Source organism: Aptenodytes patagonicus, chromosome 1 (genome assembly GCF_965638725.1).
Source record: "Aptenodytes patagonicus chromosome 1, bAptPat1.pri.cur, whole genome shotgun sequence".
In the NCBI taxonomy this organism is placed as follows: Eukaryota; Metazoa; Chordata; class Aves; order Sphenisciformes; family Spheniscidae; genus Aptenodytes; species Aptenodytes patagonicus.
In genome coordinates this window covers 73,012,142-73,035,335 of record NC_134949.1, presented here as the reverse complement: position 1 = coordinate 73,035,335, position 23,194 = coordinate 73,012,142, and the positions used below count along the sequence as shown (strand labels likewise).

General features: G+C 40.4%; 1 protein-coding gene across 2 annotated transcripts in view; it reads right to left on the bottom strand.

The window, feature by feature from the left end:
- PIK3C2G (phosphatidylinositol-4-phosphate 3-kinase catalytic subunit type 2 gamma) overlaps positions 1-23,194 on the bottom strand; it is a 223,811-nt gene that overhangs the window by 122,761 nt on the left and 77,856 nt on the right. For both annotated transcript variants that reach the window (XM_076328760.1, XM_076328759.1), the window contains 3 exons: positions 15,014-15,128; positions 13,120-13,247; positions 3,861-4,049 (listed from right to left, as the gene is read on the bottom strand). In XM_076328760.1, the coding sequence (XP_076184875.1) occupies positions 3,861-4,049; positions 13,120-13,247; positions 15,014-15,128 (432 nt within the window). The remainder of the gene's footprint in view (positions 1-3,860; positions 4,050-13,119; positions 13,248-15,013; positions 15,129-23,194) is intronic.

Genomic DNA, 23,194 nt, shown 5'->3' with positions numbered 1-23,194 from the left:
AAACAGTCTGCTATTTGGGTTAATGAATATATTTTGGCTTTCATTTTCAATAATTTGAATAGCAAAATAACGTGACCAAAATTTGTTAAGTGCGGGTGTTCTATATGTGCACAAAAAAATTGGCATGTTAGCAATATATCATAAATGATGGCATTTCTAACACTGCCTTTGGTTTGTTTCTGTCATCAAGAAAATTCTGTGAATAAACCGGTATACTGGTGTCATTTCCCTGGCTAGTGTGTCATGCAAAGTAGATACAGTTATAGAAAGCTCTGACTCCACTAAAGCTTGGCTTTTTACCAAACTCAGTAAATGAAGTCAATGGTAAAATGCACAGGGCACCAATAAGCAGTGCTGAGTAGGAGGGACCAGCTCTATACCTTCTGCCTTAGGGAAAATTAGCAATGGCTTATAATCACCCTTCCCTGAAATTAGACGTAAAACTAAGAGTGTGAAATATTATTCTGCACTTCCCCCTGCCATCCTCTCCATCCCGTCTTTATTGATTAAAGAAACATTTATTGTTTTTTAAATTGTTTTTTTAAGCATTGGCTTCTGGGGCTTTAAGAATCAATGCACTTGCTGCAAGGACTGGATGCAAGGTTGCTACTGAATTTATCTGTGAAATGTACCACGATTGTGTTTCCAATTTACAAAAGTTCTTCCTTTCCACTGCATAAATGAGAAAGTTATCATCTGGCTGCCCTGAGATGTGCCTGCAAACTGGAAGAGCATAAGCTGGAGAGACATGCTCAAAGAACAAGAAACATCTATTAAATTGTACATTTAACTGTGTAGTGAACAAAACAATTTAGAAGTTTCAGAAAGTTGCAAAGAGCTTCTACCTCGGATGTGTGATAACGGGGCTTGATCTGATGGGCCGTGATACCTCTCCCTAAGCTCTGTGATACTGTCTTCTAACCCAGGCAATGAGGTAGCGCCTCCAATGATTTTTATTTCTTTATACTTGCAAGTGTGAGCTTGAGCTTAATCATCAGGACAGATGCTGCTTTTGTGCTCTGAGAAGAAAGATAATTTAGAGTCCCCAGCCCAAGACTTGCAAAAGCGACTAGTGATTTTGAGTTCCCTCTCTAAACTGTATAAAGAGTAAGCACATGCCTGCAGGAGGAATTCAGGTTCTCTTTAAGACACTGCAAACTGAATTTCCAGCAAAGGAAGCATACAAAATTCGGAGTGATTGAAAACTCTTGGTCTCTTTTACCGTACTGCTAATAATGTGGTAAATTGTGGTACATAGAAATGATACAACATAGAGCTGAACTGTGGATCTCCTTGCTACAGGATGTTCTGAAAGCTGAATGTTTATCTGGAATCAATTTTTATTTGGAAAAAATCATAGAAGAAAAATGCAAGAGGGCCCTTAAACTAAAAAATTCTGCCTCAGGAAGTCTCTGAGCTGCAGATTACTGGAAGTTGGGAGAGTAGCACAGTGTCGTTATGTTTGGCCCATTCTCATTGTCTTCCCTAGGTATCTGTTGGAGACAGGATGCGCTAGACTGATTTTTGGTCTGATTTAGTGCAGCCGCTCCTGCATTCTTGCATTATGTAACAATACATGTAGACAAAGATCAGCCCTAATTTATTTTACTTACCTATGATTTAATAGTGATGGTAACACAAGTCCTTAAAATAGACAGGAATATATAAAGAGCATTTATTTTATATTCTGCTCATGTTTTATATGAACATGGATCTTTCAACTGTGTCTCAGTAATCACAAGAAATCAGAGAGCTGTTTTGTGGATGATAGAAGTAAGGAACTGAGTTGATGAACTGTCAGCACCAAACATAATACAGGATAGAGTTGAATGAACCTTCAAAAACAGCTCAGTTACGGAGCCTACAATCCAAAGTTAGTGAAAGTAATGGTGAAGGAAAGTTGGACCCTATCCAGTGCTACTTTACTTTTGAAAATGATTGAAATCTGAGAAAAAGAGAACCAAGAGAAGAAACCTCAGAAATCCATTTATATGGAAAGTACTCCTCTCCTTCAACCCACTCTCCCAATTCACATATACATGTCTCTCAGCAGTTAAATCACGTGACCTAGACATCTCTGAAACTAGACATCTTTAAGGAAATGTAATCCCTCTGTTTCTGAAGGTTAGCTTCCCAGCTGTTCATGCACCTACAAAATATTGTGGATATGTAAAGGACAGAATTTTTTTTTTGAACGAGCATTTGTACTGTGATCCAGAACTCCTTTCTGTAGTGTTAGCATGAAACAAAAAAAACAGACTGATATTATCTTCTGTGAGAAAGAAACTAAAGGGACAAACCAGCTAAGATCCTGATCAGAAGTACTCGTTCTTTGGCACCACTGCAGGTGCCAGCCACTCCCAACGGTGGCACCAGGAGAGACAAAGTGATGACATCTTCCCGTCCTTTCATGCCAGCAATCTTTGTGGTAGCCAGAATGAACAGTATGTAGACTGCATCCACTACATGCTGAGAAGCTCTGTGACAGGCTGTCATATTAAATATCCTGTGAAGCACCTGACAGACTGATATTCTGCACCACAGCCTGATGCAGAGCTGCATCTTCAAAGAACGATCAAGCTCTTCATTTGCAGAAATGCCATCCATACACAGAGACAAAATTTGACAAAAGGTCTGATCTGAAAGCCTGGCATGCTCTGACAAACCATCTCAAAATCTCTTGCTGCTCTGGGGCGTGGAAGACAACACACTGCCCATATACTCCTTTACATGGTTCTTTTATAAATTAGAAATGGATTCTAATAGATTAATAATGGCAAATAAGACAATGATAATGTGCTCCAAAACCTGATCTTTCAGGATCTTTGCTTCCATCATTCCCACTAAACATAAAAAAGACATGTATGCAAACATGTGAAACTGCTAATAGTTCAGATATAAACGTGAGATACATGTATTCTTAGGAAATTACATCCAGAGGGAAATAACAGTCGATAGTTTTATATTATTAAATAACTATTTTTTAATAATGTGGAGGTGAGTGTATACGGTCTTTTCTCAAGTAAAGCTTTGGGTGAGTTTTTTTTTTTCTAAAGGTGTAACATGGAACTGAGATTGCAAAGCTGGTGCAGCTTGTGCTTACCCAGACAAGTAAGGGCTTGCTAAACCAAATTTGCTCAACTATTTCATCCACACGTTTAATGTTTTTACAGGTAGATCGCTTAACGCAAAATACCTCCCAAGCTTTGGAGGAAATGTAACTGCTGACACAGATTCTGTCCCCTGACATCTGCTGTTACATCATAGGTAAGACTATCTCCAACATCAAGAAAGCTTTCCAACAACCAACCAGCTCCCAGTGTAAGAAGTGGGGGTGGAACATAAGGCATCACAACAGAATTTATTCGAAGTGTGGGGAACTGACTTCAAAGTTTCATCCTATCTAGTTCAGAAAGATGGGCTACAGATGGGACTGTATGTATTTACATGGTATCACAATCTAGAAGCATATTTCAGTCCTTCTTATCTCCCATTAGTCACTTCATGTCTGTACAGTAGTTTGAAGATACGGAGTGCTATGTAAGTGCTAAGTATTTGACTGATCACCTGTTATCAGAAACTGACTGAATCCGCCACAGAGAATGAAATACTCTTTTCATTACCCTGAGAAATAGAAAACCTTCTCAGCCATGAAGGCAGGGCTGGCACGTTCAACTCAAGGTCATCACAAGAGTTGCAACTATATCTTCACTTTGACACAGGGACAGAACTGAAAGCACAGTCAGTGAACCAAAGCATGATACTGTGCTGAGCAAATTGAAGTGCAGAATTAATCAGCATGATTGTAACACGATCATTCTGTTTATTGTTATTTTCCTACTTGGTTAATTTTCCCTTACCTGAAAGTCAGAAGCCCAAGTGCCTCCAGAGGATTAGAAAATCTCCATCTCCGCAACACAGTATACATTTCTGATACAGTCATTCGATCCCAACTGGGTGCACTGCCCAGTACCAGAGGAAGGGAGCAATTTTGATTATTGCAGTAGTAACGATAAAACCATAAGATTCTTCTCTGTTCCTCTGAGAGTCTGGAAGAGAAGATTAGAAATTCAGTTTGAAATTAAAACCACCTGGAGCTTTGTGTAGCAAAAAACTTTATTGTACAGAGGGGCCAAGTCACACAGTACACTGCTTTTCGGCTAAGTACGTGTTTTCCTTGGGGCAGGATATCATTTTCTGAGGACCAGCTTTTATAAGAAAAGTGATACTTATACTCTGGATCTGTCAGCCTTGGGTCATATAAAAATGAAGTGTCAAAAGACACACACATATGGTTATTTCACTTCACAAGCACTCTCATTTTTCTTCTCCATTGTCTCTGTTGTTGTTGTTGGTTGGTTGGTTGTTTTTACTGGGGTTTATCTGACAGAGACAAAGGTGGTGCAGTTATCGCTGGATAAATTATTGTTACATCCATCTGCTACACATCATCTCTAACTAACTACTGTAACAACTAGACGCACGACACTACTAGCCATAGCTTTCATTCCTGCCCTTGCTTTGACTGTTTAATACAGGTGTGTCTATTTTTAGTGTATTTGCATTTAAAATAGGGTTTAGGCACATCCATAAGAGCATGAGTGCATGTGCACACACATGCACACACACAGAGTGTGATTATCCCTAGCACTGGTGTGAGTTTAGAAACGGGAAGGAAAGCTCCCAGCAACTTCTATGTCTGTTCGCAAGGCTTAGCATGCCGTGCTTCGCTGTACTCACTTACAAAAATGGATGCAATACCAAATTCCTCAGAGAGATATTAGATATCTAAATGACATATTGATAAAACGGTCAGTCATCACACCATATTTCACTACAGTGAGAAATGCCTCAGAATAATTTTTGCTATGTATCCTCTGATTTGTCAACAATTCAGATATCTTTGCTTCATGCATATTAAATCCTAGGTTTTGATACCATCAGAAAACAGAAAAAGAAATTCCCCATGAGAGAAAAGCTCAGACTGTCTCCTTAATTTGATATCAGAGCCTTCAAAAGCAAGCTTTGAGAGTGCAAACTGATCTCCAGTTCACACAAATCATTACCGAAACCAAAAGGAACATCGGTTTTCTTGGGCATGCTTGACCAGATTGGTGATCCATCTACTTAATAAGATAACGTAACTGTGACTTTAAATGGACCTAGATATCTCAGAGCAAGGTGTGAGAAACTTTGTAGAAGGCTGTAAGTAAATAGCTCATTTCCAGTCAAGCGTTTCATTATCCAGATGTGTAAGCAGGGCTCAAAATCCAACTGTTTACATTCCTTCCAAGGTCTTCTTCCTTCTATTTGCAATGTTTTGGGACATTCTTAGCCAAAAAACTACCTTAGCCCTGCTCTAACTGTCAAGATCGTGGCTTTCACAACTCATAGCAGTGAGTTCCTTGGGCTCTGTATGCACTGGAGAACTTTTCTTCTTTGCAATTTTGAATTGCCAAGCATTTAGGAACAGAGAGTGGCGGTACAAAGATGGGTATGTTTTTTACTGTCACAAGAGTGAATGTTTATTTCTTTCCCTTAGGAGAGTAAGCTTATAAATGTATATAGAAGATGAACCTAACTATGATACAAATTCTGTCATGACTTTTTGTAATTATTTCACGAAAAGTATAATTTTGGTAACCATTTCAAGAAACGGCTTCAGAATTCACAGCATGACTATTGTGATAATAGATAGATGTCTGTGTGTGAAGAAGTCACACACAGAAAAAGGGATAAAAGTAGGCCTAACGCTTTATTGCCTGTCTGGTTTTCTTATGCATTCCAATGGTATTCTGCAGGACAGTTCAGCTGAAGGACCCCTTTTATATGTTGACTTTAAACAGGGATTTAAGCTTTCACACAACATCCTCCAAACTAGACAATCTGTTGTGCAGATTAAAGCAGCTAAAGCCTCTACTGAGCTTACAAAGGGAGATAAGAAATCAATCCTTGTATCAGGTTTTCTAAATAACAGATTTCTCCCTCTGACTTCACTCCAGAGGCAATGCCATTTGCTCTTTCCATGTTTTAAAGATCAGAGATGAAATTAGAGGTTGGGTGGGATGGGGTTTTTTTAGGTTTTCATTTTAAGTTTCTTAGTTGTAACAAAAGTTTACATATACATGTAATAGGACATTTAAGATGGATGGTAAAAGTATTTTGCATACATACAGCTTCTGAAGATTGTTATGTTAATAAGGACATTTCTTTGGCTCATAAGGGATAAGATGCTAATAAACCCTCTTTATTGATAAAAATGCATTTTATGTTTTTTTTAGGTAGAATTGTATGTAAATTTCCTTCCATATAACAGCTATATTAAAATATATAGCCTTCTACTCAACACAAATAAAACTAAACTATCTTAACCTCTAAATAATTCAGTAGTTTTCAGTTTGAAAGCTTTCATTAATCCCTTTAGCTAAACGAAGGAAACAGCTTCTGTGAAAGCTTTGTTAGCTGGTCTTAATTATTACTGTTTTTGTGGGGGAAATGGCAAAAATGAGTTTAAATGCTTCTGAGCTGTTTTTGTTGTTCATGTTCGGTACTAAAGCAGAACAAAACAAAAGCGAAAAGAGGAAAGAGCAGCAAATCTAGCAAATGCAAATTTCTGTCCCCCGGCACTGATTCCCACTTGCAAGTTTCTCTCCCATGGACAGACTAGCAAAGTGTACCACACTTTTTTAGACCTTTTCCACTATTCACTCAACTGGAAGTAGTCTTTCTAATTGCAATTCACAGCAATGGCACTCTCATGATGACTGGTAGGCAAACTAGATTGTTAACAGGTAAGTGGCGAAAAGGAAAAGAAAAAGGGAAGCTGAAAGAGAGGAAAAAGTAAGGTAGAAGGAAAATGATGAATGAAGGAAAGAAAGATAGCAGAAACAAGACTGTCATCCTGGCTTCAAACCAGTCTCTGATCCTGACACTGGGAGCCACTGAGCACGAGCAGGCTATATCACGTTCGAAGAGCAGCTATTATCTCAGATGGCTAGTTTTCGTGGGTTTGTATTTCAAACACAGCAATCCTAACGCAAATCAAAAGCTCACATCTGAACTGTTTTCAGAAGTCAGCCAAAGCAGCTGGCAGTAACTAATGAATTCTCTTGTTCCACCCTCTCTTGCCTGGTTTGGTGATGATGCCAAAGATCACACAGCAGCACACAGCGTAGGGCTGTGAGGAGCACAAGAGCCATATAGGTGAAGTTCATTTCCTACAGTCCCATCGATCCCCTCACTAACCAACATCCAAGAGATGCTGGCCACGGAGACCAGTGATCTGAGCCAGTTACCAGAGAGACAGGGGTCCAAGTGTCAGCTACTGGGAAGACCATATATCTAGACCAGCTACTGGGGAAACCCACGTCCATATAACAGGAAGAGGTCCAAGCACCAGCAACCGGAGTGTGGTTGTGAACCTTGAGGGCTCACATGTCTGGGTGTCAGCAGCTGGGGAGAGCAGGGAGATCTGGGGCCAGCTACAGGATCAACTATCTGAGCCCAACTACTGGAGCAAATAATATTTTGATACTATATATATAAATATATGTATGTATGTATATGTATTCCACCAGTGGACTTTGATCCTGATCAGGCAGAGAGGAGGAACAGAATCAGGCTGTCTGTGCTGTCCATTTTGTGGCAGCGCTACGTGTTTGTGTGTGCTGGTAGGGTACTGCTTTCTGCCTGTGTTGATTTGTTGATATTCCTATCAGGAATACGTGGTCCACCTTTCTAATGGCTGAACCTGGGGACATGGAGCCACAGCAGCCTTGCATTCATAACACTGCTGGATTCAACAGCCTATAACCAGGACAAGCATGCAGTTGTCTGTTTTTAACCATTGTTTCTTCTTTTTCTACCATAGGATTAAGAACATTTTCTGTCCATTCACATATTTCCTCTGCTTTCAGTAGAATGAACAGAAGGACCCCAACAGCCTGAAAAAGGTTTCTTGTGTCTTCTAACCACAGACACCCATCTACTTCAAAATCATATTTGAGGCTTGTAAGCCTGGAGCATCATCATACAGTCATACTGTCACCGAAAAGCTACCTAGATTCCTTTCTTTTTCTTGACATACAAAAAAGAAGGAAGGAAGAGATCTTCAGATATCATGGTAATAATGTGTTTGGATATCAATATGTTGTTATTTAATAAAACTCTATCATGACCAAGGAAGGTAAAAAGAATGCCTCTGATACAGATACAACAAAAATTACAGGCCGACAGATTCCTCTTGATCAGAAAGTACTTATAAATAGAATTCCTTCATTCAAACCCCAAATATACTACCCTTCACCTTGATGATTCATTTGGTAGACCAGCTTTGCCCATAAGACAGGATAACCGAAAACAACAAACTGTGGAAAAAAACCAGGACTACCATTCTCTTTCCTTCAAGAACCTGTTATTGAAGTTATCAAAGCCTTAACTCCAGCCTGGTGCCTTTCAGTGGTCTCTTCCCTTCATATTCTCACAGAACCCAAAATTATTGTATTAGGGATGCTATAGGATCTACCCTTGCCTGGTCTTTGTAATATCTATTTATGAACCTGTTATCCATAGATTTGTGTATAGCCTTCATGAATCTGATGATGTTGTCTACCTCCACAGCTTTGTGACAGCAGATTTAAAAGTTCACTGCTAACTGTCTTAGGAAGTACTTCCTTCCATTTGTTGACAGTTGATCTACTTGTTTCATTGAATGTCCCTAGTTCAAATGTCATGGGATTTGATGATGCATTCACCTTCACCACCACCATCGTGATTTTATAAAAAATAATCATACATACACACACATCCTCTATTGTTCTCCTCTCCAAACTAAGGAGTCCCAACCTTTTTAGCTTCTCTTGGTCAAGCAGCTGCTTAATCCCTTTAATCATTTTAGTTGCTCTTTGTACATTTTCCAGATCTACTGTGTCCTTCCCGAGTTGTGGAGACAAGAACTATGCAGCATACTCAAAATACAGCACATCAAGGTTTTAGACAGCAGTGAAATGGCACACACTGGCTTCTTCTCTACACCCTTCCTGATGATATCCAACATATTGTTGGCACTTTTGGCTGCTGCTGCACATAGTACTCATGAGCTCAGGGAAGTATCAGCAGTAATGTCAAGATGTATTTCTTGTGTTGTAACTGCCAGTTCTGAGTTCAGTGTCATGTACAGATGCTTAGATAATTTTTCCTTAAATATATCCCTTTAAATTTATCTACACTGAAGCTCATCTGCCGTGTTTATGCCCAGCTTTGTTAAGTCCTTCTGGATCTCCCCTCCATGGCACAGTGTTTGACAATCTGACAGAGCTTAGTACTATCTGCAAACCTGGAGACTTCCCTGCCCACTTCCTTCTCCACATCATTGATGAAGATACTGAATAAAACTGGTCCCAACATTGAGCACTGAAAGACCCTACTGCTGATTCTTCCATTCTGAAAAGCCACCATTAAACATCCAATCTTTGCCTTTAACCAGTTAACCCCTCTAGCACAGGTGTGCTGCTTACCAGGGATGGTCACAGAGAGGCTACCAAGCCTCGTACAATCCACTGACTATTATCTGCTGCTGTTGTTTCACATAGGCACCAGGGGCACTGCCAGGAGCCGCCTAAGGACTATCAGAGGCTACAGAGCCCTGGGAGTGGCGGTAAGGGACTCTGGAGCACAGGTAGTTTTTTCATCAATCCTCCTGGTCAAAGGGAAGGGGTTTGAAAGGGCCAGTCGAATCTGGCGAGTCAACAAATGGTTACAGGACTGGTGCCACAGCCAGGGGTTTGGCTACTTAGACCATGGGACTCGCTTTGAGAAACCTGGTCTACTGGGGGCTGACAGGGTCCATCTGTCAAAGGAGGGGAAGAGCATCTTTGGTCATAGGCTTGTCAAGCTGGTGAAGAGGGCTTTAAACTAGAGATGCCGGGGGAGGAGAACCTCAATCCATCCCACTCCTACCAGTTTGATGCCAGGGCCAGCAACAGATGCCCAGAGCCTGGAGAAGGATCACAGGTCAGCAGGAGAGCACCTGAAGAGCAGCACAAAGGACTTCCAGCCACGCCAGCCAGTAAGACAGCCTCATCGGGGGCCCAACTTAAATGCCTCTATGCAAACACACGTAGCATGGGGAATAAACAAGAGGAGCTAGAGATGTGCGCGTGCCTGCAGGGCTACAATCTTATCATCAGCATCACCAAGACATGGTGGGATGGCTCCTATGACTGGAGTGTTGGAATGGAGGGATACAGGCTTTTTAGGAAGGACAGGCAGGGGAGACAAGGAGGGGTGTTGCCCTCTATGTCAATGACCAGCTGGAGTGCATGGAGCTCTGCCTGGGGATGGATGAGGAGCCGACCGAGAGCTTGTGGGTCAGGATTAAGGGGAGAGCAGGGGCAGGTGACATTATAGTTGGGGTCTGCTACAGGCCACCTGACCAGGAAGACCGAGCGGATGAGGCCCTCTAGAGACAGATAGGAGCAGCCTCACGCTCACAAGCCCTGGTCCTCATGGGGGACTTCAACCACCCCGACATCTGTTGGAGGGACAACACAGCAGGGCATAAGCAATCCAGGAGGTTCCTGGAATGCATCGATGATAACTTCCTTCTCCAAGTGGTAGAGGAGCCAACGAGGAGAGGTGCTATGCTGGACCTTGTTCTCACCAACAAGGAGGGGCTGGTGGGGAATGTGAAGCTCAAGGGCAGCCTGGGCTGCAGTGACCACAAAATGGTGGAGTTCAAGATCCTTAGGGCACCAAGGAGGGCGCACAGCAAGCTCACTACCCTGGACTTCAGGAGAGCAGATTTTGGCCTCTTCAGGGATCTGCTTGGTAGAATGCCATGGGACAAAGCCCTGGAGGGAAGAGGGGCCCAAGAAAGCTGGGTAATACTCAAGGATCACCTCCTCCAAGCTCAGGAGTGATGCATCCCAACAAAGAGGAAGTCAGGCAAAAACACCAGGAGGCCTGCATGGATGAGCAAGGAGCTCCTGGACAAACTCAAACACAAAAAGGAAGCCTACAGAGGGTGGAAGCAAGGACAGGTAGCCTGGGAGGAATACAGAGAAATTATCCAAGCAGTCAGGGATCAGGTTAGGAAAGCTAAAGCCCTGATAGAATTAAATCTGGCCAGGGATGTCAAGGGCAACAAGAAAAGCTTCTGTAGGTATGTCGGGGATAAAAGGAAGACAAGGGAAAATGTGGGCCCTCTCCGGAACGAAACGGGAGACCTGGTTACCTAGGACACGGAGAAGGCGGAGGTACTCAATGACTTTTTTGCCTCAATCTTCACCAGCAAGTGCTCGAGCCTCACCGCCTAAGCCGCAGAAGGCAAAGGCGGGGCCTGGGAGAATGAAGAGCCGCCCACTGTGGGAGAAGATCAGGTTCGAGACCATCTAAGGTACCTGAAAGTGCACAAGTCCATGGGACCTGATGAGACCCATCCGCAGGTCCTGAGGGAACTGGCGGATGAAGTTGCTAAGCCACTATCCTTTGTATTTGAGAAGTCGTGGCAGTCCGGTGAAGTTCCCACTGACTGCAAAAGGGGAAGCATAACCCCCATTTTTAAAAAGGGAAAAAAGGAAGACCCAGGGAACTACAGGCCAGTCAGTCTCACCTCTGTGCCCAGCAAGATCACGGAGAAGATCCTCTGGAAAACTATGCTAAGGCACATGGAAAATAAGGAGATGATTGGTGGCAGCCAACATGGCTTCACTAAGGGCAAATTGTGCCTGACAAATTTGGTGACCTTCTACAATGGGGTTACAGCATTGGTGGATAAGGGAACAGCAAGTAACGTCATCTACCTGGACTTGTGCAAAGCATTTGACGCTGTCCTGCACGACATCCTTGTCTCTAAATTGGAGAGACATGGATTTGATGGATGGACCACTCAGTGGATAAGGAATTGGCTGGATGGTCACGCTCAAAGAGTTGCGGTCAACGGCTTGATGTCCAAGTGGAAACCAGTGTCGAGTGGTGTTCATCAGGGGTCGGTATTGGGACCGGCGCTGTTTAACATCTTTGTCGGCAACATGGACAATGGGATTGAGTGCACCCTCAGCAAATTTGCTGATGACACCAAGATGTGTGGTACAGTCAACACGCTGGAGGGAAGGGATGCCATCCAGAGGGACTTTGACAGGCTTGAGAGGTGGGCCCATGCGAACCTCATGAAGCTCAACAAGGCCAAGTACAAGGTCCTGCACATGGGTCAGGGCAATCCCAAGCACAAATACAGGCTGGATGGACAATGAGAGCAGCCCTGAGGAGAAGGACTTAGGGGTGTTGGTTGATAAGAAGCTCAACATGACACAGCAATGTACACTTGCAGCCCAAAAAGCCAATCGTATCCTGGGCTGCATCAAAAGAAATGTGACCAGCAGGTCGAGGGAGGTGATTCTGCCCCTCTACTCCACTCTCGTGAGACTCCACCTGGAGTACTGTGTCCAGCTCTGGAGCCCCCAACATAAGAAGGACATGAACCTGTTGGAACAGATCCTGAGGAGGGCCACAAAGATGATCAGAGGGCTGGAACACCTCTCCTATGAAGACAGGCTGAGAGAGTTGGGGTTGTTCAGCCTGGAGAAAAGAAGACTCTGGGAAGACCTTATAGTAGGCTTCCAGTACCTGAAGAGGGACTACAGGAAATTTGGAGAGGGACTTTTTACAAGGGCATGTAGCGATAGGACAAGGGGTAATGGCTTTAAACTGAAAGAGGGTAGATTTAGATTAGATATAAGGAAAAAATTCTTCACTATGAGGGTGGTGAGGCACTGGAAGAGGTTGCCCAGAGAAGCTGTGGATGCCCCATCCCTGTAAGTGTTCAAGGCCAGGTTGGATGGGGCTTTGAGCAACCTGGTCTCATGGAAGGTGTCCCTGCCCATGGCAGGGGGGTTGGAACAAGATGATCTTTAAGGTCCCTTCAACTCAAACCATTCTATGAGTCTATGACTTAGGCTTTACTGTGATCTATCTCAAATTACTGTGTTACTTCTCAAATCAATCAAGCTAGGCTCCTTCAGAGGAAAATTTTGTTTGTAAAGAATTGGACACATTTAATTGTGATCAATATGATAAGTACAGCAAGCCAAGAATCAGCAGGGCTAGCTGGGTACAACTTACAGCAAGAGAGAATTACAAGAAAGTCTTGTAATATGCTTCAGGCAGTCTTTGGTTGGCTCTTCAAGACCACCTCTTCTTTCTTCAGGTTCAGGTTTAATGAACTCCAAATTAGTTTCTGGAAAGTCAATCTTTATTTAAAAAAAAAAAAAAAAAGACAGAAATTCTTTTAGCAATATGTATTCTCAGATACAACTGTCAATAAATATTATCTTGGATTTGTATAGGAAGCATACAAACTATGAGAGAAAGAAAAGGGAATAATTCTTTGACAATGCTGACTGTATGTAATAAATTACTTAAAAATATTGGTGTTAAACTCAGTCCACAAAAATCAGTGGGAGCTTTGTCACTGACTTTCCTGGGAGAATTTAAGCCCCAGTATTTCAATTTTATTAGAACTGCATGAACTCAAAACTGAAGTATTTTTTTCCTTTTTTCCTCCTTTCCTGATTTTTAATAAAATGGTTCTTAAATGGAAAGCTTCCATTAATGTAGATTTTTTGGGTTTTTTTTTCTAAAAAAGTAGGGATAATTCTGACATGTAGTTTGCCAGTGTAAGAGATGGAAATCAGATTCCTGATTTCACTTCTGGATGTTCAATTTCATATATATTGTACAGCATCTACAAATTTTTCATTCTTTACACTTATGTATGAATGTCAGAAATTCAGGATAATGTTTTTAAGGTACAGAGAAAGAAAACATTCAACCAAAATTATGAAGCTTGAGGTGTTTGATAATCTGAGTACAGACTTAGCTGAAAATTCAGGTTGTTCTTCAAAATTCAGCTCAATTTGCACATCCTGTTTTGGTTTATTAACCATAATTGCTTATCTATATCTATATCCTTTTTTTAATATATGCATTGGATATGCATCACTCTTCTAAAGGTTAACAAAGTTATTCCCTACAAAATGTGTCTTGTCAGTCACATCAGAAAAGCTATCTTTATGACATTTCCAGCGTGTTCACAAATCGTGATACTGTCGCATGCATGGGAATAACTGAAAATGAGGTGAGGGGGAAATGAGAGATCCTCCTGTTCCGTTTCTTTCAGCAGAGAGAGATTATAAATTAATAGCCATTTACTGTCTCAAATTCCCTTTATTATTATTAATAGGGGGAGCTATTTTAAGGTGTCGTCGTTGACTGAACTCCTCAGACTAGAAAATCCCCATTTGCTTGTCTATTTAAAATAGGCCATTTTTAGGCCAGCTTCATTTATCTGTATTATCTGCTTTTACATGTCATTTGCTAATAGTCATTCAGCTTTTTAATACAGAAAACAATTGGCTTTGCCTTTGAAGTATCCAGCTGCTAATTTAACCTGGAAAGATGACAAAACTACCATGCAGACCTAATGCATTTTCAATACTGGGAGCACCATTCTGCCCAGAACGAGTGGGTGCTCAGCATGTAGTCATCGAGGGAGAGCTGTACTGATGCCTATTGACAATTTGCTTGTAGCCACTTCCTTTACAAATCTTTTATGCTACTCAGTCTAGTTGCCAGCTGTATGTTACATTTATAATGGCATGCAATTCAACAGTACTCGGAAAAAAAGTTCAGATTTGAAAAGGCAGCTGTAAGTCAGGTACCAAGTAAATGATTTTTGTAAAAAGTATTTTTGGAACCAAAATTATAACAACAAAAATAACCCTACAAAAATCTTCTCTAGCCCTCAGAGGTAGTATTTGATGTGGAAAGTATCATACATATTTGCCACTGCGCAGAATTATAGACTTCCATCCATTAAGATTAATATGCTCTCTTCGAGCAGCTATAATGGAAATAGGATATTTAATTTGTGTGGTCTTGATAAGCTATGGCAACAATCCTTTTTCTTGCACTTTGTTAGAAAACAACCCTTTCCTTTGCTTTCTCGCTTTCTTACCTGCAATGTTACTGAGGTTGGTGTATCAGTACTGCAGATGCCTGGGGTAATCATTGTTGTTGTAAGCGTGCTGTACAGAGTCATGCTAAGCAGCACAGTTCCGTGAATGAGCCGCCTGCAATACACACAGACAGAAATATTGCATCGGTACTGGAGACATGGTGAACAGGGTTTATTGAAATTACATCAAAGAACATGGAACTGGATAGCTTAAAAGACAAGCAAAAGGAGAACAAACCTTTTATCTTTATGTGGCTAGTACAAATCTGGCCTAGATCAGTAGAAGTTGTACACTGGTGGCCTCACTGTTGTAGTGGTATCTGTGCAGTTGCAGGGATCATAACACAAATCAAGCTGCCAAGACATTCCAGGTCACCACTGACTTCTTTGGTGACAGGGGTTGCCATTTAAGCTAGGTGTAAAAGGATAATACCACATTTCTACCTCAAGATTTAATTTTGAGGACAAATATGTTAGAGATTGTGAAGTGTCAACACACTATATAAGGTGGAGGGCAGTATACATTTACTCCACAAAAAGAAGAAACTCATGGCAGCCTACTGCAACCATGAAGGATCCTTGCTGATTTTATGTGTAGATGGCAGGGAGGCATGAGTACGATATCAGAGTCTCCAAAGAGCTGAAAGGAGTTTGAGTAGGATAGTTTGTACTGCACGTGCTCCATATGGTTTTATGGACAGATGAAAGATTATGGTCTGAAGTACCAGTCTGAGCACTACATGTACAAGAAAGTCTTATCACAAACAGACATGCATGTGGTCTGAAGATACGAAAACCAGCATGCTTTGGCAGAACAACACAATTCAGTCTAGAGAACTTGAATAAAATCAGAAAATTCAGGTGTAAATTCTAATCATAACCAATCCACTTGAATTAAGAATGCAGTACTTGAATAAAGGAAGATACAGTACACTGGATTTACCCTTTAATTTGTCCACATCTTAATCAAATTTCTGATCTCACTAACCATTATGTTCAACATCTCTTCTTTTACGGACAAATAATTTTTATTACGACTGTTCCAAGCACTGCTCAGTCAATACAACTGAGAGAATGATCTAGATTCTCTTCCACCCATTGCAACAGAAACAGCCAGCCAGGTAGATGAGGTTTGAGTGTATAGCTTTTACCTGAGATGAGGATGTTAGAGGTACAAGAGAACCCAGATGGACTTTTTGATCCCAGCATGAGTTTGCAACATTGCTGTAAAAAAGTACCTTTTGAATTGCAAACTGAAATAAATTGTTGCTAAGTCATCTGAAGAAGAAATAAGAAACTCCCACAAAGTAATTTTTATAGTCAAGACTCAGTGTAAACCTAATTCAGGGCTAATTTTTCTTTCTCACTTCTCAAGCTATTCATGTTGTTAGTGCAAACATTTATTTTATTGTGAGAACACAGCTCAGGAGGATTAAAGACAAAACCATTTTCTGAAGTTTCTTTTGCAGCTGTAGGTGTATTTGCAGGTGAATGGAGGCAGAAAAAGGAGCTGTGATGTGAAAAAGATAGCACTCGAGGGGGAAAGCAGTTGTGTGATATGAAGTCTTTCACATGGAGGTCACTGATGTGAATGTGGAAGTGATCAATGGTGGTTCAAAGTTGTTTTTCTGTGATGTGTACTCAGATGACCTTTAATAAAGGAGTCGCATCTCTTCAACCACTTGTTTGTGGACAGTGGTTTACATCATAATTTGAACTAATTGGCACTTTGTTAGAAGGTAGAGGAGTAGCTGAGAACTGAAAGAACGCGAAGACTAAATTATCCTTTTAAGCTCTCATTCCTGCTAATCACTTTCATATTGTGCTCTAAAACTATAGAGGGCTTTAAAAAATAATCCATACAGATGATATCTCCTAAGAAAAAAAATGAATTAGTTGTAAAAACTAGACACATATTTGTGCCTTGCATATAGAGTAGCCTAATTTAAAGATTTACAAATAAGTGAGCAACTTATGTATCTTCCATCAGTAAGTCAGTCTTTGGACTAAGGCTAGTCTGTAAATACAAGAGGCATTTTTAAAAAGATGTGAAGAGGCATCGACAACTGCGAAATACGGTGTGTATTTTTGAGGCACAGCTTTCCCTAGCAATCTTTGGGGCACTGTATGCACTGCACAGCTAACATTCTTCAGGACTGAGTCTGATTTTGGACACACAAATGGAACAAGAGGGGCCATGTGGGTGAATGGAACAGTAAAAAGATGCATGATTATTTTTAGAAAAAGGAAAGTAGCAGGAGAGTGTGCATGATCCATCCAGAAAAGGAAGGAGCCAGCATCATGAGCATGATAACTATAAACTTTACTGAACAGACAGATACCTCTCTCTGCTACCTGGTTCTGCTGATGAGCTCAGGCAGGTCACTCCCCATTCTGTCTGCCAGTTTACCCATCTGTAAGGTGAGGGTAGTGATACTGGCCTTTGTAAAGACTCTATAATGGTCACAGCCATAGACAATGGCTTCCATGTAGCAACTTCAGCATCAAGCACACCAGAAGGTGAATAAACAAGTGCTGCTCTGTGCCTACTGCCATTTATTTATTTACATGCTCACGTAAAACCACGGCAGATGGAAACTCCTGGAATTGCACAGATTCTCAGCTCTTGTTTATTATTGTTTATTACCAGCACTAAAATAAACTTCCTGTCTTATTACAGCAGAAGAGGACGCTGCTATTTAAGGACAGCTCAAGTTACCCTAACTTAACAAAATCAACCTTGTATCCTGAAGTCACATGGGAGACTTCTCTCACCACACCCAGCAAGAGGAAATTTTTTTTGCTTGCTCTGTCCGATTTTGAAATACAAGTTCAAAGTAAATTGTGGTGTTAGAATCAGTGAAGTCAGAGGAATGGGCACTGTGGGGGACATTACAACTCCCAAATTGCCCCAAATGATGGATTTCCGATGTGTTAATTAGCTCTGGATCACTGAACTATTCAGCCCAAGAGACAAACACATTTTTCTGATGTGAAGGAATGGAAAGTTGGCATATGGGCTTGCAAACACTTTTGAACTGCCTCTTGTGTTTAATAAGACTTCTTGATACAGATGCACCATCAAGGGCCTTATTGGCATTGATTTAGGGCCACTATCTAAAGTCAACTACCTGATAAGGATGAGAAATGTGGATGTGGAGGCTCACCTACTGGACAAGCTGACAGCAACAATCATTATTACCATGTTCATTCCCAAATGTATATAACATTAGAGTTACTGTTTAGACTGGATATACCGGAAAATGAGGACAAAATACAGTGTCAAAATAATGTAATTATCCCCAAACCTGACATTATAAGCCTCAGAAATTCAGAGTTGAGGTTAAATTTAAAGGAAATCCAAAGCTGCTAAGCTATAAAACCCCAAGCACTCTTAATTCTGCATTGGGACGATACTGTGAAATAACTACTTTATTATAATTACAAATACTACAGCATTCTAGAAAATTCAAATTAGAGAGATGATTTTCAAGTACAAAGTAATGCTAAATGTCCTACAGACATTTATAAGAACCACATCTTCCATCCCCACAGTTTCTAGTTTAAATAAATTCCAGAAATTTGAAGGTGCTGAATACAGCAAATATGAAACTATCATTAGTTCAGACTTTTAAAACAAATTTGCAGTTATATTCTTGATTCTTTCCTAATTTTTGCGCCAGAGTTAAAAAATAACTGTACAAACAATAATTTTTTAAGGTAAACAACTACATTTAGGCAAAGTTTGAAGAAAATTTGCAGGAAGTCAGTTTTGTGAAGAGTGAGACTATTTGTACAGAAACATGCAAAGTTGATAAGCAGTAATCCCAACACACATTTGATAAAGAGTATAGTGGCTGCCCTGTATATCCATCAGCTACTCATGTTATAAATCAGCACACTGAAAGACAACTGTCAGAATAGTGAGCGATATTACTGGAATTCAGGAAATAATGTAAATTAATGTCCTGGTTTTGGCTGGGATAGAGTTAATTTTCTTCCTAGTAGCTGGTACAGTGCTGTGTTTTGGATTTAGGATGAGAATAATGTTGATAACACACCGATGTTTTAGTTGTTGCTAAGTAGTGCTTACACTAGTCAAGGACTTTTCAGCTTCCCATGCTCTACCCACTGAGAAGGCTGCAGGTGCACGGGGAGCTGGGAGGGGGCACAGCCAGGACAGCTGACCCAAACTGGGCAAAGGGGTATTCCATACCATGTGACATCATGCTCAGTATATAAACTGGGGGAATTAGCCGGGGGAGGGGTGACCACTGCTCAGGAACATCAGGAACTGGGCATCGTTTGGCAGGTGATGAGCAATTGCATTGTGCATCACTTACTTTGTATATTCTTTTATCATTAATATTATTTTCCCTTCCTTTTCTGTCCTATTAAACTGTCTTTATCTCAACCCACAAATTTTACTCTTTCCCCCTCCCCCCCCCTTCTGATTCTCTCCCCCATCCCACAGCAGGGGTTGAGTGAGCAAACAGCTGTGTGGTGTTTAGCTGCCTGCCAGGTTAAACCACAACAATTAAGCAAATTCAAAATTTAATAAACTTCTATTCACTGACAAGTCTTTAACAACAACAAAAAAAGAAAATTAAACAGGCCAAATTATTGAGAACATTTTTAGGTATTGTGTGGTTTCAACATGGGCAAGGTATGGAGAAGAGATTGCAATAAGAAATGCTAAATAATAAGTAATATGCTTTATTTAAACAGTTGGGTTTTGCTTTTACTTTTTTATATATTTCTCATACACTCTGCTTAGTTTTTTGAGAGGAGAACTGGAGTGTTAAAGTCTCGGGAAATAGCTACAGCCCTTTAATCTGGCAAGGGACTTTGACATGGTCTTGCCCAAATGCATGAGAAACTTCACACTTCTTGAAACAGTTGAAAGGAATTTGTATATTTTATATGTTAAAATAAGTTCAGTTCTTCTTAATCCTCAGTTCAAACTAAACATAAAGAATTAAACTATGAAGGAGCGAAGCGACCATGCAATGACAATAACCATTTTGGAAGAGAAAATAGATAGCAAATTTACAGAGAGGAGTAAATTCAGAGTCTTTTAAAAGAAAGTGTTCTTTTGCCCTAGGTCACTCAAAGATCAAGATTCCTAAGTAATATCTGGGAATAACCCAACACTGATAATTTTTTTTTTTTCCTTCTCTCTTTAACATAAGCCACAACCAGCTTGAAGAGAATTCCTGTGTTTTCAATCAGAAAAAGATATAATGGAACAGAAACGAGGAATTGTATTTTTAAAATGTTTGACATTTATTTTCTTTTTCCAGTGTTTAATTAAAAAAAAAAAAAAATTAACAAACATCTGAACAGAGAAACAGAGACCACTCTCTGTCCTTATCTTTGCTGACCCTGAGAAGAATGGCTCAGTGACCAACTGGGACAAGGATTTGAACAAGGATGTTTGATGACCCAGGCAAATACCTCAGGGCTACTGGCTTCTTCAGAGAGCTTATTTCTGTCCTTTCCACCATAAATTAAGTCCTAGACATGAGAATGTTAATACATTTTAGAACTCAAATTCACCTCTGAGAAAAGTTTTCTTTTGAGAAAGTGGTATTTTCCAAGTTAGAAATGTTTTGTCCAAGACTTCCTGGAGAGATTTCTTTAATCTCTTTATATAAATTTACAGAGTTTGTTCATTTAGAGATCCTAATACCATAATCTTTGCAATAATACAAGGTACTCTTGACACATTAGCATGACACTACAGGTACAAATCTTTTCTTGGTACATACTCTCAAGTTCAGAAGTACTCTATTGAAATAAGTCTTGAAGTTTAGTTGCATTCCAGCAGTGAGGGGAGTGAAGTTGGGTTCATTGCTCAGATTATTAATGTTTTCCACAAAATTGGTGAGTCAAATAAAAACAATTATTAACTTTTAAATTTTTTGTGGAGCCTCTCAAAGTCCTACTGTTCCTTCTCAATTACTTCAACTAACTGAGAGCATTACCTATTATGAATCACCTGACAGTTTTAATCCTGCTACTTTCTAAGTAGGTAACCCTGAGAGCTAGTTCACTCTACTAAAAAATATTCATGATCTTCCAAAGAAAAGGAAAAGCAGGCTAGGTGAATGTTCAGATATTTTCAAGTTTCACATTTCAGAAGGAATTTCAGGGCTATCCTTATTTTTAAATCAGTCTATCAATTGAAACCACGGTGAATGAATAATTCTGTGGAGTTGTGGTTGGCTAAAAGAGGAAAAAAGCATTTAGGCTTCTTTGTGTTAGTAATTACTATAATTGTAAACGACACAGCTATCAGATTAGGGGGTGTTGAACATGCTATTCCTAAATCATTCCTCCCCAGCAACTCAACTTTTATTTCTGCTTTGAGGGGTCATTTCAGCAATGATCTGTACAGTTATACAGCAGATGAAAGGAAAGTAACCCTCTATCCCCTTCATTGTGCTGATTGTGTGTACCATGAAAGAATGGAGCCATTTTTCAGTAAAATTTTCGAAACTGTCTGGGTGACTTGGAGATCTACCTAATGAAAATCAACATGCTTGCTCCGATGGCATACATTTAAAAAATATACATCACAGGGAGCTGAGGGCTTTCAGATCTTCCAAAAATCATTCCTTTGGGACTTGAATACTGAAAAATAAGAAAACCTCACAGGTCCTCAAGAACAGGATTCTCGCGTATCCCATTTACCTCCAAAGATGCCGAAGTGTTCCCCAATTAAGTTATCATGCCTAATGCTCTGCTTCTGCATGTACGCAGCACAGATCAGCTTGCTGGGGATGAGGACACCTTAACGCTTCACCTCAAATTAGATTCTCAGCCAAGATATTCTCTCTATCTATTTCACCCTAAGCACTAGGATCTTAGAAATACTCAAAATAAACATAATGCATGTTTTGTTTAAAAAGACACACACAATGGAAGAGTGAGTGATGTGCTCTTCTTCAGACTAACTTAATGAACGAAAAGTCATTGAATAAAATGCCCAAGCAGTCCTTGGAGCAGAGATTTGATTCATGTTTCTTTCCTTCCTTCAAGCTAAGTGCTCTAATCACTAAGTCACAGAAGAATGCTCTCTTTTTCTGAACAGAGTAATCTTGAATTTTCTTCTGAAAAGATGGAAAAAGCCTCTGGCCCAGTCCAACCTATTTTCTAGTGTTTTCAGCCTCTCGGCTTAAAAGTTCAATGGAACCCAAGGTCTTTCAAACATAGTAAATTCATACACGCAATCAGATTCTTTGGTTTTGTTTTGTTTTAAATGGTGATTGTCACCATATGCAGAAGTAGATGAAGATGTCTCAAGATGAGGAAAAGAGCTATAGCTTAGAGAGGGATGCTAATGCAGAAACCTGCGGGGCTTGAACATATCCATCTATTGCCCCAAGGGCATGCGGGGCTATGGAGTCTAAATAAAAATTAAGTATCATTGTAAAGGCTGGATCTAAATTCAGATGTCTCAGTGCTACTAAAATATATTTAGGGCACTGCAGAAAATTTACCTTAGATCTCTGTTTATGCATCAGAGACATTCAAGGCTACAAGGATCTTTAAACCACTGTTACACTGTGTGCTGTGTAGAAAGAAGAGGTTAAAAAAAGAGGAGAAAGCTTCTAAAGTGGTATTGTAGCCATATGTTTGGGTTAATACCTAGACTGTAGTCTTTGTGGTACTAGCCTGATTACCTTGTATAAACAATGCATGCCTTAAAACGACTGTGCCCTTGAAGAAGAACTAAAAGACTGATAGAAGGCATCGCAGGCTAGATGATTGCCAGAGAAACAAAAAGTCAGCAAAAAACTGCGGTAACTAGGGGAAAGGTAAAGGCAGCAAGGGGAGATCACGACCACCAACTCAACTGAAGACTGGAAAGACTTGCCCCCCCCACCTGCAAGGAGCATGTGTGCTAATTTACATGGCAAGCGAGGCTAATTTGAACATAACTAACCAATGAGCATGAACTCAAGCAGGTTTTTGCTAATCATGTAACAATATAAATATGCTATAGTTCTTCTGTGTGGTGTGCTAGCTTTGTGGAATTACCACCCAGCACCCATCTTTGCGTAAACATGAGATAAATAAATATCCCGGCTCTGTGTGTAAGATTGGCTTATTGCACACTGGGTACCAGACCACGCTTGTGGGACAACAGTATGTAGAGGGAAAGGTGCTCATTGT